The sequence below is a fragment of the Cynara cardunculus genome, unplaced genomic scaffold (assembly GCF_001531365.2).
Source record: "Cynara cardunculus var. scolymus isolate 2C unplaced genomic scaffold, CcrdV1 Un_Scaffold_4361, whole genome shotgun sequence".
Lineage (NCBI taxonomy): Eukaryota > Viridiplantae > Streptophyta > Magnoliopsida > Asterales > Asteraceae > Cynara > Cynara cardunculus.
Window position 1 is genome coordinate 31,772 of NW_020201859.1, and position 14,323 is coordinate 46,094.

The window sequence follows — 14,323 nt, forward strand, 5'->3', positions numbered from 1 at the left end:
AAATGCCTTTGCTTTGTGGTTGCAAGTAGTAATGGACAAAAAGAGCCTGGGAGTTGTGTATAATGTTTGGGAAGTGTTTAATGCGATTGACTCCAACAAAAGGAGATCCATCTGGGAACAAAGGAAAATTTTGAGGAAAATCCAAGATTGCAAAATAACATCTCATTCAAAAATTACTCTCTTTCATCAGTGACAGAAAAAAGCTCCAATCCTGCATACCAGAGTTTACAAGGTGTCTTCGCTTTTGGGGAGGAAAAAGATTGGCAACTGTTATCATCTATAAAAAACACAACAACAATTCGATGAATACAAGCAACTGCACCTGGATCAAGATGAATGATTTTTAACATGACAAGAGTTGCAGCTAATATCATGAAACAACACTTGTTCAAGATACACATGTATCATCACCAACCACTGCCCCCTTGGTTCGATATCTGCGCCCACCTTTACTTTTATTGCTTGGCTCATCTTCCTCCATCACACAAACCTCATCCTCATCAATACTAGTAACCCGAACCACTTCCTTCTTCTTCTTCTGCTGCTGCTGCATATCAACCTTATTTTTGTTCATTGAACCATCATCGCTTGACTTCTTTCTTGGAGTAAAAATAATTGATGTTGGAGAAACATCATCCCTGCCAGTGCCACTCCACCCCTTGAGCGAATTGAACAACTCCATATAAGCTTTCTTATTAGATTCTTCATCCACATCATCCATCGAATCAAAGGTATAATGTGTGTATTTCCAAGGATTGCGTTCATAATCTGGAACACTAGGCAATACTTGATCCATCACTACGTCCTGCCTAGTAATTTCATCCTCCCTCTGGATGCTCTTTTTAGCTGATTCATCATCTTCTTTAAGCCGGAGTTTTGCTGCCATGCGATTTGCACGGGGATCCCTCATCACATCAGTAAATGCGTTTGGAAGCTCGTTGTTAGAATCTATTTCAACTTCATAATCATTAACGTCTCTCATGTAAAAACGTTCTTCTTTGCCTAAAGCCACCTTGTCAAAACCATCTTCCTCTTCCTGCATCACATCCAATAACTAAGCAAACAAAAAAATCACCCTAAACATGATGGCCAACTTTTCTTGTGATGATGAATGGAATAAATTTATAAACGATACCTCGTTGTCGAGAGTGCAGTCCATGCCTAGAGAAGATCGAATGTTCCACTCCTCATTGCTGTGGGACGACAGAGGCTGCTGGTCGTCATCAAGCTCTTGAATGTCAGATTCCAGGTCTTGGTGGGAAGTGGAGGGTTGGAGAAAAGAAGAATAAGGTTTGGGATTTTTCACTTCATCTTTGTGTTTGTAAGGGGTGACTTTATCTTTAATCCATTCGTTTCTTTCAATCTCTTGGTCGGTGAGGCACCAGAGAGAGCTCAGAGACGATGATGTCGATTCCAGAGATCCGAAAGCCCTATCAACTCGAACTTTAAAGCTGTCCTCCATGGATGTTTGATTAGAAAGGGTTTAGGGTTTGTGACGATGAAGGCGGTGATGGCCTAAAAATATTTGATTTAATTTATACAAAAGAATTGGGGTAGCATTTATTTGTTGAGGAAGGAGATATTCGGACCCGACCCGACCCGAACCGAGAAGGTGGTGATATAATAATAAATTGGGCCACAAACATCTCCTCTGTTATGCGATTGACTTGACAAATTCCAACCTCCCCTTCGCTAAAGTTCATGTCCATCTTGCCCTCTCCAAATCTCGGTTCATCGTCTTCTCCATCGCAACTTCACCTTCAAAACCCTAATTTTAATCATGGATCCGACCTCGACCCTCCTTCCCACACCCTCCAATCTCTTGGTATTTCCGATCCTGTTACAGGTTATTCCACTTTTCTTATCCCTTCTTTCTACTCCGGTGGAATTTTCCTTTTTATAGCTTTACGCAATTTTTGTTCCTACCCTTACGCTAATACCCTTGTTTTTGTGTTTATAGTTTATTTCTCTGCTTGAATTATATCCTATATTAGAATGTCTTTCGGTTTTTTCTTCTCTTATTGTTATTGCTAATTTTGTTACACTAACAGTTTCATGTTATTATTTTTTTTTGACTTTTTTCGCAGCATCAGTTGCTCCAACACCGGACGCATCTGCTGGATCTTCCGAAAAGGTAAACTTTCTTTCGAGATACTTGTATGCTTATAAAGACGCCTTGTTCCTGTTCATTAAAATTAACCGCTAAGTTTACTAGATAATGTAATTATAGTGTACATAAACTAGTCATATATAACGACTACTTCCTTGCATCAAAAGTTAAAGAAAATTTGACATAATAATCTTCATAACGAATGCTCCCTTAGATCCCATTTTCCCAAGCCAAGAAACACATTGCATTCATCAGTTATTAACTTATAGTTCTTTCATCACTGTAGGTGAAAGAAGACCCAAAACAAAATGGCAAGAAGATTCCCACCCACCAAAAATCTGGTGCACCTTTTCAACGCAATCTTTCTGGCCAATCTAGTATTGGGTTTTCTCAAGAGAGAGGCTCTTCTGTCAGTCAGAAATCTCGTTCTACTAATCAAGGGGGCACTCCGACATCATCAGGAAGAAAAGCACAGCTAGTTAATGGTAATTATTTGTTGAATTTTCAATATGATCCTATTGCTCGTCCACAAGCAAGGGTTAATGCTCCAAGAAAGTTGCCCAAGAGAAAGCCGTACAACAAAGATTTGTTTCTCCAAGCAAACTATAAGTTTGTCTTGTTGGATTCTGGAAACCATGCTCCTGAGTCAATGGATCCAGATAAGATGTTGCAATGGGAGGATATCATATGTCTGAGGTATTTCACTCCTCATCCCACAAATTGTCCAATATGTCTGGAGGAACTTTTGTGTCCACAGATGACATCATGTGGCCATATCTTCTGTTTCCCATGTATATTGAGATACTTTTTGATTGGAGAAGATGATCATAATCGTGAATGTTGGAAAAAGTGTCCCTTATGTTTCATGATGATATCATCAAAAGACTTGTATACCATCTACATTGAGAATGTCAAGCAGCACTGTGTTGGTGATATCATAGAATTTATGCTTCTAACCCGTGACAAGCATTCATTAACTCCAGCTGTGAAACAGAAAGAAAGGGTCAATGCACAGGAGGAAGTTTATGACTCCTTTTCAAAGTTCACTTTTACAGCAGATGTTGAACTGTCAGTTAGGAAAGCAATGTCAGAGCTCGATAGTTGGCTTGCTAGAGCAGAATCAGGGCTTGTTGATGACCTTGAAAAACTTCCATTTGTCTGTGCTGCAATGGCACAACTAGAAGAAAGGAAGAAATATTGGAAGGGACATAGGGATTTTGATGGAGTCAACTCCTGTAAAAATGATTCTTCTCATGCAAGTTCTCCGCCAAGTTTGAATTTTGGTATTGGAGTTGATGGTTCAGTTATGTCTGAAGAACTTCCTGCTGGGGTTGATGATAAATCATTTCTTGTGGGTGGCTCAAAATTGGTTAATGTTAATGAACCTATAGTGAATCAAACTGCTGATGTGGATGAACCATATGATGGCCGAGATGAAACTTTGTCATCTTCCTATGATGATAGACAGGATATGCAATTGCCCTCTGATGGTCTTACAGATAAGAAGATCAAAGAATCATATGATTTCTATCAGGTAATTTTTTTTTGGGTGCAATTTTGTTGAAATGTCTCTGTTTTCTAGTTTTCTCGTTACATTTTGTAGTGGAATGATTCTTTCACCTAAATTTAGGAATTCATTGTTGAGTGGGGCAAACTTCTTGGCATTTTCAGGCACTTCTTTAACGTCGAGCATTTTCTTAGTGAGAAAACCACTTGCATGCCATTTAATTATGTGTGTGCTGCCTGAAGGTCCCCCTGGGTGTCTGGTATGGGGATCTGGATTCATTTTGGTTGGAACCAAACCCAGGTTGTTCATTGCTTCTTCGTGCGAAGGAGAATGCAACAATTGACTAGGCAACATGGTTCAATGGATTCGATAAGAATCTTGTGGACAAAAGTCGATACCATCAATTTGTTGTAATGATTAGAATGGGTAAAAATGTCACTTCATCTTGGAAGTTTGCCACAATAGGCAATGTTGCAATTGTTTTAAGAACATCCCTAAAGGAAATTTGCATTTGTTTTGGCTGGACGGATTATAGATCTACCCTCGAAAAGATTTGGAAGAGACGACAGGTCTATTGTCAGAGGGCTGGCTAAACACAAATAGGTTTTATACCTTCACTTTTCTGTATTTTTCCAAAGCACTGGTTAGCAGCCTAGCTCATTGTTGAATTTGAGGTTGTAATGTACTAATGTACTCATCTCTCGTACTCATGCTGAGAGATATGATCAAGATGCTAGTGATAGCAGATATCAGTGAACTACTAGAAAGCCTTAGTTTGAACTAGTTGGGGCCATTTTGGAGATGAGACCCGCTAGAAGGATATGGGGCAAGGTCTACATTAGAGAGGACAAGACAATTTTAGCAGTGTGGCCTTGGTTTTTCTTCAATCAATGCTACCCAGCCTTCTTTCTTACATCATCTTTCTTAATCCTATGATCCTATTCCTCTATGTAAACACATCCTCCTCACCCTTTGCATTTTGTCACACCCATCTTGTGTATGTGCTGTTTTATGGTGGCCTATTATGCTCTCTTTCAAGTAAATATGTAAGACACTAGTCATTCCAAAAATGGTTGAATAAAAAAGATCGAAAATGAGACAACATGGGAAATGTTAATGTATCCGGTGAGTAGAGGGATAGGGGACAGAAAGAAAGGGGGGGCATGGGTTGGAGAGGGAGATAAAGTAATTGGAAGGTAACATGTACCAAACTAAAACTTGTTCACCTCTTTGACTGCCTCTTACTTGGTTTGGTAGTATTCAGGATAATTATGTTGTTGACTGCTTCAACCAGGATAATGCCAGCCTACCCCTACTTGTAAAGCTATGTAATACAAATCCACTCTTCACACTACTGCACTTTAAGATGGGCAAGAGTGAATATTGATCATCATTTAATGACTATATTTTGTTGCCTTATGACTACCTGATAACCTGAATTCTAGCAACACTAATTTCTTTCTCTCTTGTTTTTGCTTATTTCAGGCAGCTGATGGTCAGTACCTCATTCTTCATCCATTAAATATGAAGTGCCTTTTGCACCATCATCAAAACTATGATAAGCTTCCTCAAAGGTATGTAGTTTCTGTCTAAAAAAATACTCTGTTCCCTCAAAATTGCTATGTGTAATCTGACATAAGATATTTACAGGATATTTATAGGTAATGTTTGGATACACCAATGTAGAATGCGTGCTTTTCTTAAGTTGCAAATTGCTTGCTTTTTATTGTGATATATTTTGTAGATGAATGTTATGATTCCTGTGTTCGTGTTCATTAGGCTACTATGCACTAGTCTCTGATTTCTTTTGGGATTCATTGTGTTGCTTACCCCCAACTAATTTGGGGCAGAATTTTTGTTTATACACCTGGATGGAACTCTAAGTAGAGATCTATTCCAAGTTTCTGATTAGTGATGTGGCTATGTTATTACTCTCTTATCTGGTCGCAGGATGTACATAATTGCTCTTAGATGCATCTTTAAAACTAGAAAAATCATCATGAAATAAAATTAGAGGTGTTCTTGCTGTAGCTTGTTTTGTCCCTTCATGAATTATGATGGTGGATTCTGGATTATGGGTGCCTGCTGCCCGTGTAATTGAGAAATTATATGTATTGTTTCTGCGTATATAGATATGCTTCTGCTGCTTTACATTATTTTTTCTTTTTGAAACTTGAATTCACAAATTGCAGGATCAGTGGTAAGATTTTGCAGTTGGAGACTGTAACGCAATCAGAAGCCGCGAGGAGGCGATATCGCTACTTGAGCCATTTTTCTTTAACAACAACATTTCAGGTATGCTGCCAAACAGAAATCAGAAAACTAGCTTCTTGTTAAACTGTCATTCATTTGTGATGATTTTGTCTTATTTTCAGCTTTGTGAAATCGATCTCAATGGAATATTGCCTCCCAGCTCACTTTCTCCATTTAAAGATGAATTAAAGAATAGGGAAAAACAGAGGAAGCGTGTTGCCAGAAAGGTGTCCATATGCTGTACTATTATAATAGCTAACTTTGTTCCTTTCATCTATTGTGCATGAATATGGGGAATGAGCAACTTCTTGTGTAAATTTGTTTCCTTGAAAGAACAATACTTCAAAGTCGTAGGTTCAATTACCATTTCTTTCAAGTTTTTCCATAAAAGGAGGGGGGGGGGTTGATAGCTCTCTTCTTGGAAGAGACCACTTGGATAACATTCGTCATGTTTTTTACTTCCAGGAGCAAGAGGAGAAAATCAAGGCAGAAGCTGCAGCAGCTACACATCATATGCCTGTACGATTTGATACAGAGTCTTCCTATGATTATTATCCTGCATTCTCCTTGGATGACTTTGAAGGTAAAATACATGTTCCCTTCTTTTTCTTCTTTTAGTTCCTGGAAGGAGTTGTGGACTCATTGACATGGTCCAGAGCCTTTATTTTTGGTTATATATTAAGTTGGTCACTGAAGACAGTCCCAGTTCTTCTCATGTTAATCTAGTCTTTTCTCCACACATCAAAGAGCCTCATCCTTTTTTTTTTCACTGCACTTTCTTCGTTGATGCTACCTATGTATGCCATATATTACTTGTTGGTGTCATATGGTTCGTCTGTTTATTTTATGTTACTGATTGTTACTTTCATTACTCATGGATCATGGATGATTAATATACATTATGGTGCATGATTAGAGGATGGCTGATCTATCATGCAATTCAAGTTTTGATTAGTTGGTTCTTATTCTGCTAGGATCGTGTTGAATTCTAGGATTAATCTTTTGTAGTTATTTGAGTAGGCTCTGCTTCGAGTTTATTGAACTGTTTCATCAACATATATAGAACTGCAAATATGTTTATTCCTTGGTGTTTATACGGTTCTACATTTCTGACATAGTTATCCTATGACTTGTAGCTCTGGGAAGCTCTTCTGTAACATCATCAGCAAGCCCTCCAACAGTGGTGGATAGGCCATTGTTCTCGAATGTCGCTAGGCTTGGTTTTGCTGCATCACACGATTCTCCTGCTCTAAGAAGAGAGGAAACTCACGTGTCAACTGGTTCTTCAACTGGTAAGTTTAGCTTCAAAAGTGTTGATTGACATAAGATGTTTTAATAAAATGCTATCTATATTATGCAGCCTTGGCTGGTGGTAGTGCAGCAGCATCCTTTGCGAATGTTATATCGAGAGCAAAACCTGTTGAAGTCAAGGCAAGCGAGATGGGGAAGAAAGGAAAGAAAGCTAGTAGAGTGTTGTTATCAACCTCAGGTGGTCGGCGGTATTAATAAAAAGTTTGGATATTGGAGTTCCAAAAGCAAGAAAGAATTCAGCAGGGATGGGATGGGATGGGATGGGATGGGATGTATGTTTGTTTTGTTGTAGTAAACTAAAGGATGGAGACATTGATAGATGGGTTTGTTTACTGTGTTGTTCTTTCCAAATTCAATCCATACCAATGAAAAGGAAAAAAAAACAAAGGAGTGTTAATTATGTTCTGTGTTAATAGATTGGTTTGAATTAAAAAGAAGCTAATTCCAGAAACCACCATGTGATCATTAAAAAGAAACCAACAGCAAAGGGAGGTTCTGATTGAAAAGGTATCACAAAATCGAATATGTTGAAATTGGTAGGCAGAAACTGTGGTCATGATATTTTTATACTTATTGCTTTGATAATTAATAAGGGGGTGTTTGGGTAAGCTTTTTCAAACCGACTTATTAACTTATTTCAGTTGGGTACCGGAGATAAGTCATTTTGGAGTGTTTGGGTAAAAAAAAAAAAAGTGCTTATACCGGTACCAAACCGGTAATAAGTCGTTTTTGATAAGTCAATCCCCCCTGACTTATCAAAATCAACTTATTAACAATTTACCATTTTAACCCTTACCTTCCTCAAGCGACCGACTGATGATTCGGGGGTGTTTTGTGAAATCGAACCAGAGAATCAAACCAGAGAAATCGAATCGAATGTCATCTTGGAGACGGATGTCGTCTTGGAGACGGAAATCGGTGCCAAGAAACTCGCCGATGCAGAGGTTCTCGGGGAGAAACCACTCACAGGAGATCGCGATGACAACCTCTTCCACAGTGGGTGCAAACTCGCCGATGCAGAGGTTCTCGAGAAAATAGGGTTGGAGTGATGAGGATGGAGAGGAATCTGGAGAAAATAGGGTTGGAGTGATGAGGATGGAGAGGAATCTGGAGAAAATAGGGTTGGAATGATGAGGATGGAGAGGAATCTGATGGAGAGGAATCTGGAGAAAATAGGGTTTGGAGTGAGGATGGAGACGATGAACAGTGGAGGTTGATTGGAGGACCTTTTTGGTAATTTTACATCTATAAGCCAAATTTGCCAAACACTAAAAACCAACTTATCAACTTATTGCTTTTTGGTACCATTATAAGCTAATCCAAACACTTTTTACAAAACTCCAGTTTGATATCACATAAGTTAATAAGCACTTTTACAAAAAAGCATAAGTTGTTTTAAATAAGCAATCCCAAACACCCCTTAATAACAATGTCAAATTGGCAGAAACGGTGGCGGTGTCACAGCGGCAGAGATTGTGATGATGTTAGTTTGGTAACAGTGGCAGCCACGGGGACGTGACGGTAGTAATGACGATCATTAGAGTCAATATAACCGATGAAAATAGAATTCCAAATTAAAATTCAGGCAGACAATCAACTAAACTTATGAATCAAACATTTCAATTTGTTTGGAATGCAAAGTCGGTTGTTATTTGTAATAAGAGACCGAATGAATTTTATTTTTAATATAAAACAGCAATCAACCTCGACTCGAGTCACATTCATCCATCATCATCGCCCCAAAACCCTAGCTTTTGTTGTTTTGATTTTTATGACTTGGCTTCTTTCACGCTAACGCTAAACCATGGAGACGGATGGGTCCTCCATGAATATGATCGATGAGATAGAGTACGTGAGCTATGGGGGAGAGCATCACTTGCCCCTTATCATGCGCCTCGTTGATGAAGAACTCAGCGAACCCTACTCCATCTTTACCTATCGTTACTTTGTCTATCTCTGGCCCAATCTCTCCTTCCTCGTACCATCTACCTTCCATCATTCTTTCTTTTTACTCACTTGTAATCATCTCCACGCCCTTATATCGTCTTGTGTGCAGGCTTTTCACAAAGGAAAATGCATCGGAACCGTTGTTTCTAAGATGGGAGAGCACCGTAACACTTTCAGAGGCTACATTGCTATGCTCGTCGTCCTCAAACCTTACCGTCACAAGGGCATTGGTATTTTATCCCTTTTTACACCTTCTTTCAACTTCAAAGCTACAAACTTTCAATCTCCAAATCCATAATTTCCACTTCATTTTGTGTTCACAATAAATCATGTGATTCAGCAAACACTAGCATTATGTTTTGATCTGAGGCACACCCTCTGTAATGACTTATATAATTTGACTAGAATGTATATGCGAGTTTAGAGGTTTTAAGTATTCTTTCACTGATTATTGGCATAGTTGCATGATGAGCACTTCGATAGAAACGTGGCTACTCTGGACAGACTAACTGGCCTTTGCAATTAATTGTGTTAAATGCACACATGGACATTGTTTTATTAACATTTAGAGTTGAATTGCAGCTACAGAACTTGTTACCAGATCCATTACAGTGATGATGGAATCAGGCTGTGAAGAGGTATTATGTTAATTTCAATATGTTCTTTTTGTCAGTCCTTTATGATTTGCAGCATGCCCGATGTGTAGGATGATATGATTAGATGCAAACGCATCATGTTATGCTGCGTGATGCTATCTCTTCACTATTTTCTATCAAGTTTTATATTCAGGCAGCTGTTGCTCTTTTGCAGTTGCTTTAATGCCACCAATTCCATGTTTAATTGTCAGTACGGTTGCCTGTTCCGAGAGATTGACACTTCTTTCTTATGGATCACTTCGCAATGTTTCTGCCATTCTATAGATGTGTATGTCTATGCCTGTATAAGTTCCCTATAAAATCAGTAATCGGGATTATTAGTCTACCTAGAAGGATTTGTGCTATAAGGACATAAGGGAAATTGTTTTTACTTCCCCTAACCATTAACATCTTAGCATCTATTCTAAACGACATAAACTATCAACTTCCTACAAGCAAGTCGTGTATTCTTTCTAATCATTATGAATTTCATACGGAAGGCAAGAAATCATTTTGATCCCAGATTAAGTTTATGACTGAAATGATCAACCGGTAGCACTAATGAAATTACATCATTTGCTCCAACCAATCATAGTTGTAAGTTACAACTCTTCAAGCTAACATGCACGTCACTCTTGTTTAGCTTACTCGAACTTGTTCTGATTTGCTATGATAGTTGTCAGATATTAGAAACAGGGAAGTTATCTGATAACATCTTATTTCATTTGAAGGTAACATTAGAAGCAGAAGTTACAAATAAGGGAGCACTTGCGTTATATGGCCGCCTTGGGTTTATAAGAGCAAAACGGCTATTTAGATACTACTTGAATGGCGTCGACGCATTTCGACTGAAGCTTCTATTTCCCCATCCAGAATTACCACCCTCCCACTCCATGATGTCATCAGTCCTTGAGAGTTRTGGAGCAGATGAAATGGTGCCCCCAAAGAAAGATTGGTCCCCGAGTGAAGTTTAGAATAGGATTTCTGTTTACAGATGATGATATAGTGAACCTTTTGTTACCCAATGAAATGCTTATCTATTGATAATGATAGTTATTTGTTGTTAAAACACTTATGCATACGCATCACCGACTGAAAAGGAATCCAAGCTGTGMGCTTCAAACGGTTGGAAGTAAAAGAGAGACGAGAAACATGTAGACAATTTTGTTAAACTCCTTGTTCATGCAAAGGAGAAAGGTTGTATTCATCAAGTAACCGGAAACATGAGAGGATTAAATTAAATTCATCTCCATATTGGATTATATATGCTGTGTGGAATATGTGCTTTGACTTGCAAAATAGTTTGCTTAATTTTATCTTAACTAGTAAAGTTGTTGGCTTTTCGGCTTTTCGTTTACATTTCATTCCAGTATGGTACTCTAGTTTATAATTTCTCTTTGGTTCCATTTTTAGCCTACATACCCCAAACACAAAACATTAATGGTCTCCATACAATGTTGTTCACCTAGATTGAAATATATTTCTAAAGCTTGGGGCTACTTTCTGGTGGTGGTAATGTCGTGTTATGTAAAATTGTACATGAAATGGAGGTGTAAATGCAGCCTTCGTGTGTATATAGATATGCTTGTAATCTTCCCTTTTGAACTACAGGTCTCTGCATCTGTCTAAGTTATATGATTTTGGAGTATGCATGTTTTGTTGGCTGAAGAATAAGAACAAGTGTAATAATCCAAGACCTGCTTTGGAGCATATTAAAGACCAACAATTGTAAAAGAAAGAATTTCCAATTGGCTCAAGAAACATAAATGACTGATACTACCTTCATTCAACAAACATCTTGGGATCAAAACAATGATACAAATTGTTTTCAATCAAGGATTAGAATAGTGATACTGACAACAACATAATTATTTATAGCCAGAAATGCCTTTCCATGATTCCTCCAACCCTACTACCATTGGTAAATATACTAAAAAACTGGTCAAGGGGAAAATTTTGAAGTTATCCAAACTAATGGCCTCGGTCCATATCAGAGATATCATCCTCCTCAAAGAAAGCCGAATGCAGGGCTTTCACACATCTTTCCGCTTCACTGTCATTTACTATCAGAGATATATTCACCTTCGATGCTCCTTGGGATATCATCTGAACATTCACTGAATTCATGCGAAGAACACGGAATGCCTACACCAACATAAGGAAATGGTCAATACAAGAAATCACCATCGTGGAAAGAATGCTTTCTGAGTTCCAGACTCCTCAGGCCATGCAGGTGGTTGGCCACTAGAATAGCCAACCAGAGTGAATCATATGCATTGTAGGACAGCAGGCAAAAGTATATACCTTCTCCAATACAAGTGAGGATCTCTGAACATTCCCAATGAGTGAAATAATCGATCTGTGCTGAAGAAGATTCACTTTAGCAATTTTTTCAAGCTCTTCCACAACATGATCGAGTTCCTGCACCGACACCATTTAATATCACTAGTTGGAAACTTGTGAGTTGCGATGTATTCCATTCAAGGCTTAGTACACAATTGATCCCACCATTTTTTATGTAAAGCATGCCATGCTTCTTAAAATCATATATACCTCTAAATGCAATCCTAGTGATCACCACTTGCAATTGGTCGTTAAAACCAAATAGCAAAAAGTCAAGGTGAACACTAGCAAAATATTGCCAGTTATACCACTCAAAGGGACCAAGTATAAACTACTGAATACTAGCTCATGATATACGAGTTTAAAAAAAGTTGGCAAGTAAACTCCGACAACTTGATATGGAGCCATTTTCAATGCTGATTTACTATATGTATGTATAATCATTTCATCCAATTGAGAATGATGTCATACGCTTGCCTGCTGAATCAACTCCCTGTTCCAAAGCTTTGAAGGATCTAACGTCAAGGAAATGCTAACTTCACTAGTAGCTACAACATCTACAGATATACCCAGATCCTCGAAAATCGAGAACACCTGAAACCATGAAGCAATCAAAATTTTAACTCTGAGCCAGCTCAAGGAATGACTAAAAACAGCAGCATCAAATATCAATTGTAAAGTCATATTACCTTAGCGAGAAATCCAAATTGACCCAGCATGCGAGTACTAACAATGTCTAACATGGTTACATTACGTTTCAAAACAATGCTGGTTAATACTGCCTGAAATACGAAGGGTAGACATTACGCTTTCAAAGTGCTGATTAATAGCTAGCTTTTACATATTCCAAGAGCATAGTGCTACTGACCTTACTCATATCTCTTGATTTAGTGATTAGGGTACCTGGAGCATTAGGATTGTACGAATTTTTAACCCTAACAGGTATATCACCTTCTCTTGCGGGCCTCATAGACTGTGGATGTAGGACCTATGGAAAAAGAAACCAAGATTACACCATAATATGTTTGGTTTTGCTGATTTTGTCATGTACAATCTCACAGAAACAGAAGAGGATACCTGGGCACCAAAATATGCAAGTTCAGCTGCCTCATCGAAAGTCAAATATGGCACAGGTTCTGCACCTGAATATATATTAGGGTCACATGTCAAGACACCATCCACATCTTTCCATACCTGTCATCAACGGATAACTAGAATCTTAAACTTCTGCTGGATAATTTGAAAAACTAATGAAACATGCTATCAAAGCTTGTGATGTTTTTCTATTGAGCTTCTAGAGGAAAATTACAACATAAAAGAAGAGTATGAGAAAATTAGGGACCTATTCTTGATGACATAATTAAAGATCCAATCATGCAACCTCACATATGAAAATTTTCATTTGCACTGTCATTCGATTTTCTACTTCTTTACCAACCTGAATTTCTCGCAAACCAAGTGCTTTACCAATGGTTGTGGCAGTTAAATCACTACCACCTCTGCCCAATGTAGTCACAGCACAAGTTCTCCAACCCTATGAACAGTTTAGGGAAATAATTATTTCCCAGAATCTCCTTACGGAAACTCAAGTGGGAAGATAGGAAAAAAAACATTCTAGAGTACGTAAAAGTGAAAGACCTTTCCAAGGAAGCCAGTGACAATAGGAATTGCAGGATCCTTAATCCAATCACCATGTAGTCTCTTTGCTACAGCAGGATAAGTTGCTTCCAAAATATCCGCATTAGTAAAGTCATCTGTTGTTATGAAACCGATATCGAATGCATCGTACTGCCAGAAAAGACATGAAATATTTATAAAAAACTGTGATCGAGTCATAACTCTTCCTTCTTCCACCTCTAATAGTTAATGATAATATTAAGAATCAAATCATCAATGCCTTAGTTTGGTCCTTGAGAGTATCAAATCTGAACCATATCTCATAATGAATGGACCTAGAGAAATGTAAGTTTCAACTTTCATGTCAGAAATGAGTACTTCAGTCTCATTTGTTCACCTTTTATATTTTAGTTTTGACTGTATAAATTCGTTGGACAGATTAAACCTTTCAARRAATAAACTAAGGCATTGATCAGAAGGAACCATGRAGGATGAAAATCAAACAAGTAGCAGAAGTTTCTTTAGAATGAACCCTTGACCAACATAAGTAGTAGAAGTTTCTTTAGAATGAACCCTTGACCAACATAAGTAGTAGAAGTT

General features: G+C 38.1%; 4 protein-coding genes across 7 annotated transcripts; 2 read left to right on the forward strand and 2 right to left on the reverse strand.

Annotated features, from left to right (window-relative positions):
• Nucleotides 1–258: 258 nt before the first annotated feature.
• Nucleotides 259–1,546, reverse strand: LOC112504012. 2 transcript variants are annotated; one of them, XM_025107976.1, is made up of 2 exons: nt 1,136–1,546; nt 259–1,036 (listed from the first exon to the last, which is right to left on the reverse strand). In XM_025107976.1, the coding sequence occupies exons 1-2, from the start codon at nt 1,460–1,462 to the stop codon at nt 389–391; spliced, it is 975 nt and encodes a 324-aa protein (XP_024963744.1). In that variant the 5' UTR covers nt 1,463–1,546; the 3' UTR covers nt 259–388. The 2 variants fall into 2 exon arrangements, with proteins under 2 accessions (XP_024963744.1, XP_024963743.1); XM_025107975.1 differs by having other exon boundaries at nt 259–1,054.
• Nucleotides 1,547–1,620: 74 nt separating this feature from the next.
• Nucleotides 1,621–7,682, forward strand: LOC112504009 (RING finger protein 10). 2 transcript variants are annotated; one of them, XM_025107971.1, is made up of 9 exons: nt 1,621–1,846; nt 2,088–2,134; nt 2,397–3,644; nt 5,103–5,191; nt 5,816–5,912; nt 5,993–6,097; nt 6,336–6,453; nt 7,007–7,162; nt 7,231–7,682. In XM_025107971.1, the coding sequence occupies exons 1-9, from the start codon at nt 1,702–1,704 to the stop codon at nt 7,374–7,376; spliced, it is 2,151 nt and encodes a 716-aa protein (XP_024963739.1). In that variant the 5' UTR covers nt 1,621–1,701; the 3' UTR covers nt 7,377–7,682. The 2 variants fall into 2 exon arrangements, with proteins under 2 accessions (XP_024963739.1, XP_024963738.1); XM_025107970.1 differs by having other exon boundaries at nt 5,810–5,912; nt 7,231–7,681.
• Nucleotides 7,683–8,716: 1,034 nt separating this feature from the next.
• Nucleotides 8,717–11,043, forward strand: LOC112504013 (N-alpha-acetyltransferase MAK3-like). Its single transcript, XM_025107977.1, has 4 exons — nt 8,717–9,159; nt 9,238–9,358; nt 9,711–9,766; nt 10,495–11,043. The coding sequence occupies exons 1-4, from the start codon at nt 8,986–8,988 to the stop codon at nt 10,735–10,737; spliced, it is 594 nt and encodes a 197-aa protein (XP_024963745.1). The 5' UTR covers nt 8,717–8,985; the 3' UTR covers nt 10,738–11,043.
• Nucleotides 11,044–11,514: 471 nt separating this feature from the next.
• Nucleotides 11,515–14,144, reverse strand: LOC112504015 (aspartokinase 3, chloroplastic-like). 2 transcript variants are annotated; one of them, XM_025107980.1, is made up of 8 exons: nt 13,745–14,144; nt 13,545–13,640; nt 13,184–13,300; nt 12,975–13,094; nt 12,796–12,888; nt 12,584–12,700; nt 12,068–12,184; nt 11,515–11,908 (listed from the first exon to the last, which is right to left on the reverse strand). In XM_025107980.1, the coding sequence occupies exons 1-8, from the start codon at nt 13,940–13,942 to the stop codon at nt 11,735–11,737; spliced, it is 1,032 nt and encodes a 343-aa protein (XP_024963748.1). In that variant the 5' UTR covers nt 13,943–14,144; the 3' UTR covers nt 11,515–11,734. The 2 variants fall into 2 exon arrangements, with proteins under 2 accessions (XP_024963748.1, XP_024963747.1); XM_025107979.1 differs by having other exon boundaries at nt 12,578–12,700; nt 13,745–14,142.
• Nucleotides 14,145–14,323: the final 179 nt, after the last annotated feature.